General features: G+C 49.2%; 1 protein-coding gene across 2 annotated transcripts in view; it reads right to left on the bottom strand.

The window, feature by feature from the left end:
- Positions 1-536: 536 nt before the first annotated feature.
- ETS1 (ETS proto-oncogene 1, transcription factor) overlaps positions 537-14,780 on the bottom strand; it is a 103,836-nt gene continuing 89,592 nt past the window's right edge. For both annotated transcript variants that reach the window (XM_053366327.1, XM_053366328.1), the window contains 3 exons: positions 14,383-14,643; positions 2,457-2,575; positions 537-1,753 (listed from right to left, as the gene is read on the bottom strand). In XM_053366327.1, the coding sequence (XP_053222302.1) occupies positions 1,538-1,753; positions 2,457-2,575; positions 14,383-14,643 (596 nt within the window). In that variant the 3' untranslated portion in view covers positions 537-1,537. The remainder of the gene's footprint in view (positions 1,754-2,456; positions 2,576-14,382; positions 14,644-14,780) is intronic.

Consider the following 14,780-nt stretch of genomic DNA (forward strand, 5'->3'; position numbering starts at 1 on the left):
GGAAGGAAATGTTCCCATTTGCTTCTTTGGGACTGCCTGAGTTTGGAGCTCAAGGCTTTGCAAACACAGCGGAGCATCAGGACTGGAGGAGAAACAAAATGGTATCTATCCCACTTCCAGGAGACCACATTCCCTCCTACCTAGGCCATAGTTTGGCATAGAGATTACTTGGAAACTGCAAATAGGTGTGCGTGTCTATGAATTAGGCTCATGGCTGCTGGCCCTGACTTGATGCTTAGTGAGTTGACTTTGTGGAAAGGTTCTACACACCAGGAGTGGATCCAGCAGGCAGATTCCTCCACGAGACTCCTACATGCACGCTGGTGACCTGAGAATTGTTAGGGGACCTTTGCAGGAAGAGCTATTCTGTTTACAAAGTACCCCATTCTAAGTACAACCTGAGATATTGAGGAACTGGGGCCTGTAAGCTGAAGAACCAACGACCAATGAGACATGCAGGGCTGGGTCCTCCCACCAATTAGGGTATTGGAAACAATCCTAAAGTTCAACGCTGGAAGAAAAACCTTTCTTTAATATATCTTGAAAAGGCATAGGGAAAGTGGAGGAAAGTCCAGATAAAACTTTTGATGGAAAGAGCCCCTCTCCTCCTCCCCAAGACACAAAACTGATTCATCAGTTGGAATGGGAGAGCAAAAACAGAGTAAGGTGTGGGAGACCCTGTGTGAAAGCAAAACAGTCATTCACCCACAAATTTCTCCCCACCCACCACTCCTAGGGTGTATATTGATTTTCTACTGAACAGTTAAATGCTTCTGTTTCTGGAGGGGTCTACATAGCCTCTGTATTTCCCCCCCACCACCCAAAAAATGCTGATAGAATTCGCAGCTGGCATAACAAAAATAAAAACACCAACGACAACACAATATTGCAATACCGAGACCATCTTAGAGCTTAAGACTATTTTAGAGAAAAATACTGGCACAAAATTTTAATAAAATAACATTCTTTTTACAAATAAAAAAAAAAAAGGTATTGGTCCCTCTTAAGAAGCAAACTTGTTCTTTGAAATGCAAAATTATTTAGGACCACCAATGTGACTTCCCTGCAGAAGAGGATGCTCTGCCCCCCCCCCAAAAGGCCACTCCTCACTCTTAAAATCAAAAGGGAGCCTTATGAGCTTATGGATTGTCAGTTTATGGCACCTCGGGGGGAGGGCGGGGAGTTCTTTATTTATCATGCAATTCTAACAGGGCGGTTAACTTTTACGCTCTTTCCCCCACTGACTTTTAAAATATCAGCCCCCAATAAAACTCTCCAAGGACGTTCAAATTTTTTCCCCCATTTCTCCTCCCAGCCAAAATATGTCACAGTTTCATCCAAAAGCATGATGTGTCCCCCCCACCCCCTTTACAACCAGTGGAAATTCTTGTTTCTTTCTGTTTCTTTCTCTTTCTCTCTCTTTTAAAAGAAAACCATGACAGTAAAAAAAAATACAAATGACAGAAGTTCAATTGAACGCCTAGATGGATGCCCTGAATCCATCTACAAGGACTTCTGGTCTTGCCTGCTCATCCCTTCACTCATCTGCATCTGGCTTCACATCCAACATGGCGTGCAGCTCTTCGGGTGTGTATCCCAGCAAGCTTTGCAGGTCACACACAAAACGGTAGACGTAGCGCTTCCCGGCCGTCTTGTGGATGATGTTCTTGTCATAGTAGTAACGCAGCCCGCGACTCAACTTCTCATAGTTCATTTTGGGCTTGTTTTTCCTCTTGCCCCACCTCCTTGCAACCTGGGAATGCAAGGACACCAGAAACATCACGGAAAGTCCTTGGCGAGCTCGGAAGGGAAGGGAAATAAACGCTTCAATGCCAATAGCGCAAAATACCCTCGGGCAGATTTAGCGGTCATGGAGAATCCCGGGAACTGTAGTTTGCTAAGGGTGCTGACCTTGCAGAGCTACAGTTCCTAGCATCCTTCACGAAATAGAGTTCCCAGGATGCTCCATGATTCTTAGACCTTCAGTAGTGGTGTAAATATCTGGTGTGGGTGCAGAAGGGATGGAAAGGCGATGAAGAGAGACAGGAGGTGGACTTTTTAAATACGTCAATTTTGGTATTAGATTGCCATTCGCTCCAATTGAGCTTTAAAGAGCAGGTTTTCATGGGGCAACACGCCCCCCCCTTACTCAAGCATGGACCATGCCTGGATAAGAGCAGAAGAGAGGTAAGTACAGATAAGCCCTTAGTTTACTTAATTCAACACAAATTATAAATTTGATCCAGTGATAACAGCTTTTTAAAGTTTCATAGTCATTTCCATCTCCAAAGTCCACCTGCTGCCCCCTTACCTCTTAGTGCCCCCCTAGGGATTCGTGCTGCCCCCCAGGAGCAGTACCACTCACTTTTGAGAACCACTGCTCTAGGTCCTTATCTATTTATTCCTTCCCTTATAATACGAGTGTCTCTCCAGACCTGATTTAGGCCCATACGTACCTCATCCGGATCAGATAGCTTGAACTCCCAGCCGTCGCCTGTCCAGCTGATGAAGGACTGGCAGGACTTGTCTGTGAGGAGCTCCAGCAGGAACTGCCACAGTTGGATCGGTCCACTACCTAAGATAGCAAAGGGAAAGGACCCCAACAGCATTAAGAACAGAATCCATAGCAAGGCGCCTTGTCAACTAGGACCAACCAAGTTTTCAACCCTTCATGGCTGAGTGGTCTGCTACCTGCCAGGCCAGTGACCCAAAGGACTCTGCTTGCCATTTTTTAAAGACCCTCACCATGGGGAGACTTGGCCAGCTCAATTTGGCCTACAGATCGAAGGTCCTCCACCCCTCCCCGGGTTTAAGCCACCTCTGCATATTGTGGCTATTAATAAACACGGGTATTATGCAATATTGGAGGGTTCATGAAATATACTCGGAGTCGAGAGTGAATTTCATGCTCTTTATTCAGCTCATAGTGGTGAGGAGGAATGGAAGTTCCCCCAGAATGTCTGCTTTATATACATTATTTACACAATGGGCCCCACGTGATTGGCTAATTCAGGGATTCTCCTGTAGGCCAATCAGGTTGCAGATTCACTTCCACCTGGAGCTGGATTGGGTGGCTCTTGTGGACCAATCAGACTGCTGCATTCTGGGTTCTATTGTTCTAGGACCAATCAGACTGCTGCATTCTGAATCCTATTGCTCTATTACCAATCAGACTGCTGCATTTTGGATCCTATTAAACTCAGCACATAACACCTCAGCTAGATGTTACAAAAGGACAAAAGGCACACCCAGCTGGTGCCATTTTGGTTCTCCTTGTGTGGCAAGGTGTCCCCCCGCCCTTCAGACCACCCCACTCTCAAGAACAAGATGCATGACAACTAGCGTTTTGGGTAAAATCAAGCCACAATTTTATTGAATACATATTAAGAGGTTTGGCTCAGGCAATGGGTAGAAGCCACCATTTTTGGCCCACCCAAAGTGGGCTAAAAGTAAGCTGAAAGGACTTGCATTTGGGGTCGGCCGGAAGTGAGGGAGTCCCTGACCTACATGAAGGAATAACCCCCCTGCAAGATTGCATCCGGGGGGTGCTGTGGCTCCTTGCCCCCATCTGGGCGTCTGGACAGAAGCATCTCCTCTGGATCCCTTTAACAGGACACTCCATTCTCAGAGGGGCAGGCAGAGGCCATAACCTCCCCTCTGTCCAAGTCTACACCTACTCAAAGCCTAAACCGCCAAAGTTTTGATGAGTACTTTGAGGATGGTGAAAACCAGAATGCTGGAATTGGGGGAAATTCCAACTTGGCGCCAAATACGGTGGCCGACTCTGCTACTGCAAGGTCCAGCAGAGCCACATTTGACAGCAATATGGGGAGGGAGGGAGAAGTGGCTCCAGTGCAAGCTATATGCCTTCATTATATACCAGAGGGGCAGGCTGGACCCGCCTCTCAAGAGGGGCCCGCATGCCTGCTCAAGATTCGTCAATTGAACGAGTGGGTAGGATCAGCTTCCCTGGCAGCAGGATCGATCCAAGGACCCCCTTTGCTGCCCGGGAAACAGTCCAAGGGGCTTCTCCTGTCAGATCGCAGAGGGCAATGCAATGGCGTCCACTAAGAAGGGTGAGCTGTCTTTTGAGCAATCTCTAATCCAAACAGTGCAAGTTGCAATACACCTGGGCTGTGGGGTCTCCAGTCCGTTATGTGGGTGAGCGTGCGGGTGGGGGGCAGCAGCAGGGAGGTGCCACACGTGGTGATGCCATGCCACATGGCACATCTCTTGCAAAAGCCTTTGCCACGCCCCAAGGGCATCAGTAGAGGAAGAGGCAAACCTGGCAGGTTCAGTGTTGCCACTGAATGCGAAAATTTGCAGGATGATTCCCGGGCAAACATTCAGCCGCCTGGTTCCACAGTTGCCTAAGCAATATGACATTTATTTATTTTTTGCATCTGGGCAAAGGAGGCACCATTTCCCTGATGCACGGGCCTCCTCCCCTCCCACCTGCCGAAAAAGGGCCCTTGGCCGCTCCTGCCCCCGCGTCTTGCCAGCCGCCTCCCCTGACCTTGACTTTTTGTTCCCTGGCAGTGTTTACCAAGATGTGATAAAGAGGAGGCAGGTATGGAAATTATTTGGCCTCCATCCAAGGCATGTTGATGCAGGAGCAAGCTGCAAAAACTCCCCGGGCAAGAATGCTTGGAGCCAGTGAGTCAGAGCTGTGGCTATTCAGGTGAGAGGAGGCAGACCCCAGAAACAGGCCAGCAGGAGTGGCTGGCCGTCGCCTCTCTTCCACGGGGCTTGTGCTTTATATATCCCCCACCTCCGGGGCACCCGGCGTCAGCTGCACCCCCAGTTTCCAGTCTCTAGTCACACACAAACACACCGAGGGGCTGACAGTCTGTCACCTCCTGTCTACTTTGGTTGACTGGGTTAGACACACTGAATCATGGGTGGGGAATCTCAGGTTCTGGGAGGAGTTGAATGCGGCCCTCTGTGTCCGGCCCTCAGAACTCTCTCTAGGCCACACCCCTCACCCACACTCATCTCTTTGACTCAGCAGCACTCAAGAGCAGACGGGCAACTTCTCCTGAGGTCTGCTGTGGTTTCCAGGTTGTCAGGGAATGCCAATATTATTTGCCATTCCCCTCCAGCATCATGGAATCATAGAGTTGGAAGGGATCTTGAGGGACATCTAGTACAACCCCCTGCAATGCGGGAACCTCAGCTAAATCATCCAGGACAAATGACCATCCAACCTCTGCTTAAAAAACTCCAAGGAGAGCCCACCTTCCAAGGGGGTCTGGTTGACTGTTGAACAGCTCTTACTGCCAGAAAGTTCTTCCTGATGTTCAATATCCAGGCACCTCAAACACTTTACCTTCTTCCTTTTCCCCTGCCTCTTAAGGGACACCATAGCTCAGGGGCAGAACATCTGCTTGGAGTGCAGAAAGTTCTAGGTTCGGTCCCTGGAATCTCTTGGTAAGGGCTGGGAGAGATTCCTTGCTTGCAGCCCTGGAGAGCCATTGCTGCCAGTCCGTGAAGGCACTGCTGAGCCAAACGGACCTTGGGTCCGATTCAGTATAAGGAAACAGCTTCCTAAACTTAATGTGACCCTCCTCTGCAACGGCCCTTCAACGCCGGTTTCAGCCTGCCAAGTTCTTTGTGGCCATGTGGACCACATCTAAACCAGCCTGGCAAAGCCAGCCAGGAAAACCTTCCAAGTTCCCATGAGCTGGGTTTCCAAGATGCTGAGAAATTCACAGCTAGCTTGGATATGCAACTCCAAAAAAACAGCAATGACCTTGGTTTTTTTCCACAGTCCTGGGGAACATGCTGGCCTCCTGAAGATCCCGCCTTTCCATGCCATGGATCTATTATTCCTGATAAGAACATCAGAAGAGCCTGCTGGATCAGGCCAATGGCCCATCTTGGCCCAGCATCCTGTTCTCACAGTGGATGATCAGATGACCTTGGGAAGCCCACAAGCAGGACTCAAGTGCAAGAGCACTCACCCCTCTTGTGGGTGAACGATGAATCAATGACCTTCCATTCATAATTTTAAAAAGCTATTTTGCAAAGCAAACAATGAAACAAGGAAGGGCAGGAATCAAGCCCGCTCAACAACACCAGCAACCACAGTAACAGCAGATGCTTCTAATTTACCACCAACAAATCCACAGCGAAGGTACAAAGTTGGTGCGAAATGTTGAGGCAAGAGCAAAACTAAACTAAAAACAAAACCGGCAATAATTCAAACAGTCCCGTCGAGCAAAGCCCTCACTGGCTGCCCCGAATTTCCATCGCTTCCTAGGACAAAAGCAAGAAGCCCCAGGCCTAGGAGTGTAACGTGGCCCTTGAAGCCTCACCAACTGGCCCTCGGAACTCATTGCAGGCCCTGATTCTCTCCTGTTTTCACCTGAGTGGGAATATGTCCTTGAACTCTGATCAGGCCTCTTTATTGGCTTGAGTGAATGGAGGGCGGGCAGGGCTGTGTGTGTAGGAACTAGCCGATTCTAAGATGGTAAAATCTGCACCTGTTGTTCTCTGGCCCTGCCTACCACTGCCCTGTGGCCCCCAGAAGGCTGCCCAGAAGGAAAAAGCATTCAGTCCTGCGTCTCAAGCTACAGGGCTTTTCCATTCCTAACAAGTCAAGATTTAGCCAGAGCTGCCTGCTCTGTGTTTGCACCTCTCTTATGCCAAGCGAAGCTAGAGCAAGAGCCAAGATTTCATGGCTTAGCCAAGGCTGGATGAGGACCACACCTGCCTCCTGCTTTTCCTGCAAGCTAACAGCAAACACAAGGAGGATCAGCCAACACAACACCAGGAAAAGGAGAAAGAAAAAGACATCAACCATCACTGTGTGCCTCTGACCACCTTTATACTCAGCCCTGGACTTGCAGAAGAAGTCTTTCCTGGCCTAGAGATCCCAGTTCAGTTGTACCTTGTTATAATACGCTGCTTGCATACCCTCCAAGTGTCCCTACTTTCTAGGGACAGTGTCAGAATTATGAAAACCATCCCGGCTTCTGATTTGATCCTGGAATGTCCCTATTTCCCCCGCCAGTACCGCTGCCGTCGAGCTTGGAGAGGAGGATGAGCTGTTGCTTGTCCTGAGCAGCAGTGGCAGCTGCAAAGGAGCATCTTGTTGCCTCTCCATGACCACCACTGCTGGCCTCCTCCCTTGGGCACCTTGTAGTGGCTACTGGACAGCGGGCAAGGAGGTGGAGGAGAGGCTGCCACCACTGAGACCCTGCTGGTTCAGAGAGGCAGGCAGAGGGCAAGGCTGCTCTGGGCAGGAAGAAAGCGAGAGTGGAGCTGAAAAAGTCTTGATATATATTTTTTAATGCAATGCAGGAATCATAGCTCAATAGTTCCTGACAGATGGCCACCTAACCTCTGCTTAAACACCTTGAACGAAGCAGAGTCCTCAGACTTCAATTTCTACAGGAACTCAAAGATCCTTGGGCTTTCCTCCATGCCATTTAGAGGCACAGAGTCCGCGCACTACAAACAGGAGGACCCCTCCGACACGGACGCTGCGGGAGCAGACGACAAGCTGCCTTTTGTGACGTGATCCTCAAAGCCCTTGGAAGGAAGCCGGAGGCTGGCAAGCTCAACCCATTGCAGGATCCGCCAAGCCCAGTCAGTTGCACAGGCAAGACCTGCCCCCCCCACTGCCCGCCACAAAAGGCATCACCCCCTCCCCACCCACCAGGAAGAGGGAGAAAGTTCCGGCCTGCCCCTTGACAGCGGCCTGCTGACCTCTGTCCTGGAGAGGGAGCCCCACGCGCTAAGAATAGAGGCAGCCAGAGGGGGCTCACATGCTAAATGCAACTGACAAAGGAGGGCCTTGTCTCGCCCCCAGAGGAGTGAAGGGAGCCCTTGAGCAGCAGCCGTCGGGAGACAGTCACACGCTAGGAATTCTCTGGCATCACCAGGAAAATATGACTCGTCAAACGGATTATGAAATGGGGACTACAGTGGGAACCCTGTTTGAGGAGAAAGTCCCTCTGGGTGTGGGTGTGCGGCAAATGTACATCTACAGGCACCACTTCCAGATGCTCCCATTGCCAGAGTTTACTATGCATAGACTCCGTTTAGCGCTGCTGCCCCACCTCCCGCTAAGACACTGGCTCTATTTTTGCCTTCTGGGAATGCCTTGTTAAAGTTGTGTTGGGAGCTGGTAACTATGTCATTCCTGAGTGACCCATTCCCGCGTCTCCTAGAAGTGACATTTTGTAGCGACGGAGTGGGGCACCTCGACTCCAGCATGCGCAGGTGAGAGGTAAGACACCTGAATGCCAAAGGGACACCTGTGCTGCTGCAGCTCCTGCAGAATAGTTTAGACCATGAAGCCTGTTGGTGGGCAGTTATGCTTTTCTATTGCATCTCAAAGGGCTGTATTCAATGCCAATTCTACTCAGTGCAGACCCAATGGAATTAATAGGCATGGCCAATGTAGGTCCGTTAATTTCAATAGGTCTACTCTGAGTAGAGGTTAGTCGGCTATGAATGGATGTTGCAGAATCAATTTATGCAATGCCTAGCAGGCAGAGTAGAGCCTTTGGGTATGTGTGTCATGAGGCAGGATGGGGAGTGGGGCAGGGGCTTTGGGCATGAAAATAAGGGTGTTACGTTTGTGCCCCTATTTTATTTGCCTGACATTCCACAGTTACATCACATGGGTCTGAGGGTCCCCTTGGTTCTACTAACTATTACCTAGGCTGGTCAGAAGAACCATGTTCCATCATGAAACCAATACTGGGGTTTAAGGAAACGCAATGGGCTGGCTCTAGATTCTGCCAACCTCAACCAAGACCTACCAGACTCCCCCAATCAATATCTCTAACTTGTCACATTCTGCCCTGGAAGACAACATTGAAAACAACCACACTCAAAAGATTACCACCCTATAATTGCAAGACACATTGGGATGCAACCATCTCAACCAAACCATACAGTTAGCGTTGAATTCTAGTGAATATCAACCATATCTAAAATGTAGCTTTTCTGTACATCTGGGGTTTAGGGGAAGTTTACTTGCTTGCGGTTTTTATCTGGCCTCAACATGCTTTTTGTCATTCTCCCAGTGACGCTTTGCAAAGCAGCTGTAAAAAATGAGAGCTGCCCACAGTTTATTGGGCTCTGATTTCAATGGGACAAAATACTAGGGAATAGAGTGTACCCTGTCACGTGCCAAACTGCTTGCAAAGGTTGTGAAGCTACGAGGCAGAAAATAAGTAAGCAAACGAGCTGCCTGCCTGTCTAAACATACCTACTTATTTGTTGCACATCAGCAGCTTGAAAGAAGAGGAAAAGGACCCGCCTTTATAACTGAGAAGCAACCATGTTAGTAACAAGTAAATATTCGCTTATGTGTTTTCTCCCATTCCTGCTTTTGGGTATGACCCCCCCACCCCTTCTGAAAGCTCTGTTCAGGTATTCTTTGGGGTACAAAGTAATGTGTTTTTTGGGGGGTGGGGGTTATTTGAAGGTCTCATCTGCCCAGGGACTTTGCATGCCCACCCACAGGGTGTGGCAGAGCATGTCATGGCTATGATCTGCAGCCCTACTCACCTACCCCCGACCAACAGTCCAGGCTGAGGTGTGTGATGTATAATGTTTCATTAGGTTTTATGTATGTTGGAAGCCACCCAGAGTAGCTGGGGCAACCCAGTCATATGGGCGGGGTCCAAATAAAATAATAATAATAATAATAATAATAATAATAATAATAATAATAATAATGATGATGATGATGATGATGATGATGGGAGGTTTTGCCCATTTTGGAAAGAGCTTCATTTCCCTTCAGGACATATTTGCATGGCAGATTTCTAGGCTTTCGTTTTAGCACACCCAGCCAGGAGTGTGGAAATGGCAGGAGGAGTCCCTCAACCCTTAGATTTTCGTCTGCTTTGAAATGGAGAAGCCTGGTGTGGGAACTACGTGGTCAGTCCTAGCTTATCCCCTCTCTGCTCGGGCCTCAGCAGAGACAGCTCTTGGCTGCATCTGCATCAGTTCAGGATATGGGCAAGATCAGAGCCAAGGTGATGAAACTTTTTCTTTCAAAGATGACTCAGAAAGCATCCACCTTAAAGTTTGAGGGGAGAGCAAGAGGGTCCCATGTAGATGGGTTTTCTTTTCTTTTCTTGAGATTCTGTTGATTTTTGGGGAGGAGGATAGGGAGATCTCATCCATATGTTATTGTGGCAGCTGTTACCAAGCTTACAGGAGCCGTGCTTACATCAGAAGCATTTTTATGTTTAATGTTTTATTATTTTTTTTATATGTTGGAAGCCACCTAGAGTGGCTGGGGCAACCGAGTCAGATGGGTGGGGTATAAATAATAAAATTATTATTGTTATAATTATTAGTATTATTACAGACCCATGCAGTCGGCAGGACTATTCTTGTTGCAATTTTCATCACCTAAGGGACAAGACGGTAAAATGACAGCCTGTAAAACAAAATTGCAACACCGGCCAACCATGAATGCAAAGAGCTAATTTTGTTCTCATTTGCAAACTTCAAGCAGGTGGAACCCGAGTTACTGAAGCAGGGCAAGGACTCGCCTTCTGGGTTCCTCTGTCGGCTCAAAGGCAACCTCATGCTAGGAACTGTGAGCCTTCCTTATGACACACATCGTTCTTTGCGGTATGTAAGTAATGGCAATTCTGTCTTTAACGTCAAAGGAATAGGTGGTTGCTCACAACCTCCTGGGAAATTCAATGCAGTTTGAGTTGACCCAGGTGATGGCGAGTTTGGATCTTTCCATGTCTCTGTTCCTAAATCTGGGCACCATGCTGGGAGGAGAACAAAACCAGTAGGGCCTTTTGGTGGTGGCCCTGTATCTGTGAACATCCTCCAAAGGAGAGCTTTTAAACCAGGCACCCCTTCAAAGAAAGGCACCCTAAGCAGTCCTCCTCCATCCCATGAGCAGAAGCAGACTTCCGGCTTTGAAGGTGCGTTCACATGACCGCTTACTCTGCATCCAGTCCGCTCCCATTGTTGGATATTGTTAGGTTCGCACTATGTTAGCTATAATCCATAGCGATCCTGTACTTCCTTGACAAATACTGCTGTTGGAGGTGGTGTTATCTCAAACCCACTTCAGTCCAACTAGAAAACTGGATGAGTGAGTGGTAACGTGTACATGTGCAGAGGATGGTTTCGCGAATAGACGTTTGGGTGGTTATGGAGAGGGGCAAAGCCCAAAGGCCACGAGTGTTGGGTGAAGACATCCCCACCCCCTTATGACTTGAACAACCCCATGCAAACATGACTTGAAATGCAGTGTGTGTGACCTTGCTGCATTTTAAGCTGCTAATGTGAACTGCCCCTTCCTTTAACCCTGGCAATGGGGCAGCTCCCACTGTTGCATGTGCAGGCAGCAGGCCAGCTTAGGGGCTCACAAGGCAGCTGCATGGCACATACAGCTCCCTGTCCCTGCTGCATCTTTCTGTCTAATGGTAGAGCCTGTAAAATGGGCACGTCCCCTTTCCACCAACAACCTTGGCCTCTTTCGATGAAGTCGGGCCAACCTGAATTAAGCAGCTCCGCCTGAAGGGTGGCATTCTCTCTCGCCTCTGTTTTTCCAAGCCAACCAGCACAGTCACCAGAGGGTGTGTGTGTGTGTGTGTGTGTGTGTCTTTTCAGTCACCCAATCTAACAAGACCACCCGAGCGAGTGCAGCAAACTAGTAGTCAGGGGCCACAGAGCTTTTCTGTGAATTCTGTAGTTTTAGAAGAAAGCCAAGGGCAGGATCTTGTGAACTTGTGAAAGGAGGCAACTTGTGAAATGAGGTCAAGATGTGGAGGGCAGATAAGGGAACTCAAGGAGGCTGACTGTTTGACACAGGAGACATCAAAAGCCACGTGGGCCAAGCTTCCGCTGAGCCTCATCACCTCTGCAGCTCGAAGGCAGATACCATCGAAGGGTTGGGGCCCCTGGCGATAAAAAGGAAAGTTCCTCTCTGCCAGCCAAGCAAGCAGCCAAGCAGGAGCAGCACAGCCAGGGCCCCATTTCTTAGCTTATTGCAGAGATAAATAAATGCCCTGTGCTTTTCATCCATGTTCACTCAGAGGATTCTCACATACTGACTTCGCTTTTCCCTGCCATGTTTTGTGTCTTCAGAGTGATTCACACACAGAATCATAGAAGAGTTGGAAGGGACCACAAGGGTCATTGAGTCCAACCCCCTGAAATGCAGGAATCTTTTGCCCAAGGTGGGGCTTGAACCTGCAACCCTGAGATTAAGAATCTCATGCTCTCGGTCGTTTTCACAACAGTCCTGTAAGACAAGACAATGCGGCAACCGTCTCCCCACCTTACAGGGAAGGGGACATGAAGGAACTCTGGCCAAGACTACAGTGACTTGTTTACACTCAGTTGGTGAGTTCATAGGGGAGGTGATTTGAACACAGCTCCCAGCTCCCATTCTTAACTACTACACTTATGCCAGCTTCCAGCTTTGGTGCCAGCAGCTCCTGGCAAGTTTATTTCGATCAGGCCCAGAGTCTGAATAAGGCCCTGCTCTCCACAGGCCATACTGCTCCCTGGCCTGACCCTGCACCCTCTGTGACTGTTTTTGCCTGGCTGGGATGCCTTTGGCTTGGCTTAATGGAGGACAGAGAGGAGTATGCGGAGAAACTAGCCCACTGTGCAAAGGTGAGAGTCCACTTGGGCCAAAAATGTTTCCCTGCCCCTGCAATATAACTGAATGTAATTGTTTTGACGCTCACACCATGTGGGGTGTGGACTAATCTCCCAAAGTCTCCAGCAGCTTTGCAACGATTCAAGATTTCCTCTCCCTTGGCTCAGATCATCATACTCCCACTGCTGAAGGGAGCCAGTCTCCAGAACCCCACTCCCAGCCCAGTTTTCTTATCAGCACCTATTCCTGCAAACAGAAAGCACTCGTCACAGCTTGAAGCTGAAGCATCCAGCCACTTCCTTCTGTGCACGGCTCCTAAAAATGATCTCCTGACCCCACAAACACACACCGGTTCCCAGCCCCAGTAGAGGTGCTGCACTTGGGAAGGAAGAATCTCGCATGAGAGCTTGTCAAATCTCCAAATCTTTCCTTTTGTCCCACCTGACTCACGGAGTCAAGGGTTGCTACTGAGGCATTGCGGTTCTAGCAAAGAAGGACAACCCTGAAAACCTGAAATTTGCTCTCCTCTGATTTAGTGCACAAACATATATCTGTGTGAGAGATGCGGGCCGCAATGCCCCATCCGTCAAGAGACAGACAAGCAGCCTCTCATCCCATCTGCAGGCTGATTTTCGCCAGTTTATAGGTGCTTGTAAACGGTTAGATTTTCTTTCAAGCTGAAAAGGTGCTTCCGCACGCCCAATTCAAAGTCACATATCTGTTCGTATCTGGATCTGAAGTATCACTTTTGCATCGGGAGTCAAAGGCGGCAAGTTAACCTAGCGATCTGTTTCAAACTTCAGTAATCTCAAGCTGGTTCCCCAGGGTTGAGTCACAGGGTTTCAATTCATTTTCATTTGTTACTCAGTTATGTGTAAACGTCCATAAATACACATGTTCCTGCACGCATCTCCCACCCTTCCTCTGGCTCAGCCTATTTACAGACACAAGAGCACGAGCCAGGAAGGCTCCAGTTCATGGCTGGCTCACTTGTGGCCTCCAGATGTGGCTGGACTCCAACTCCCAGCAGCCCTTGCAGCCAGCATGCCCAATGGCCAGGGGGTTGTGGGAATTGCAGTCCTGCAGTGCCTGCAGAGCCCTGACAAGGTCCCCATCCCTGCCTTATCTTGGAATCAGACCACTGGTCCACCCGCATAGCTCAGTACTGCCTACACTGACTGGCAGCAGCTCTCCAGGGTTTCCGATACCTGCCCATTCCAGCCCTGCCTGAAGATGCTGTGGACTGCACCTTCTGCATACAAGGCAGCCACTGAACTGCAGCTTCCCGAGTTCAAATCTCGCTTGCGCCTCTAGGCAACTAAGCAAACTGCTCTCTCCAAGCCTTCACCCTCATTTCACTTGGAATATAGGGGAAACAACAGCAGTCTGCTTTGTAGGACTATTTGTCAGGATTACCAGAGATTTTTTAAAGCAGGAACTCAGGGGAACTCAGTTCCCTTAGCAGAGCCAAAATATCCACCTATATCTCTACTCAATGAAGTTGTGGCCATTTCTAATTCAGATCATTGTCTGCTTGAGTTTCTTAATCACATCTTACATTTAGCCACTGCCTGGGGTTCAGGGGTTGGTACTGTGACTGGGCCCGCAACAGACAGACAGACAGACAGACAAACTTCAACATGAGTTCTCGTACCTTTCTCCCCAGAAAAAACATACTGAAGAGCACAGATATGGTGCAGGCAAAGCACTTTGTACATCTGACATTACTACAGACATGCTAAACATAACTAAGGGCACTACCCCTAGGGCCTCACCTGTGTAGCCAGCCAAGGCGGCCGCAGGAATGACGGGCTTGTCCTTGTTCATGTCCGCTCGGTCTCGAACATAGTCCTTGAAGGTGCCTTTGGGCTTGTGGCTGGGCAAGGCCGCTGGGTAGTCCTCAGAGTCGAAGCTGTCATAGGAAGGGACACGTTGGAGACTCTGGAAGGAAGACTGGCTGCTCCACGACTGAGTCAGGCGGTCGCAGCTGTCGTAGCTCTCGATGCTCTCAAAGGAATCCTGGCCCCCGAGTTTCCCTGCGAGGTGAGAAGGAAACGAGGTTGGCGGAGAGGCAGTGGGGCCTAGTGGTCAGAGTGCTGGACTAGGGCCTCAGGGAGCACAGGATTCAGGTCCACTTGGCCCACTTGGGTGACCCTAGGCTGGATGCAGCCTC

Source organism: Podarcis raffonei, chromosome 15, assembly GCF_027172205.1.
Source record: "Podarcis raffonei isolate rPodRaf1 chromosome 15, rPodRaf1.pri, whole genome shotgun sequence".
NCBI classification, from domain to species: Eukaryota; Metazoa; Chordata; class Lepidosauria; order Squamata; family Lacertidae; genus Podarcis; species Podarcis raffonei.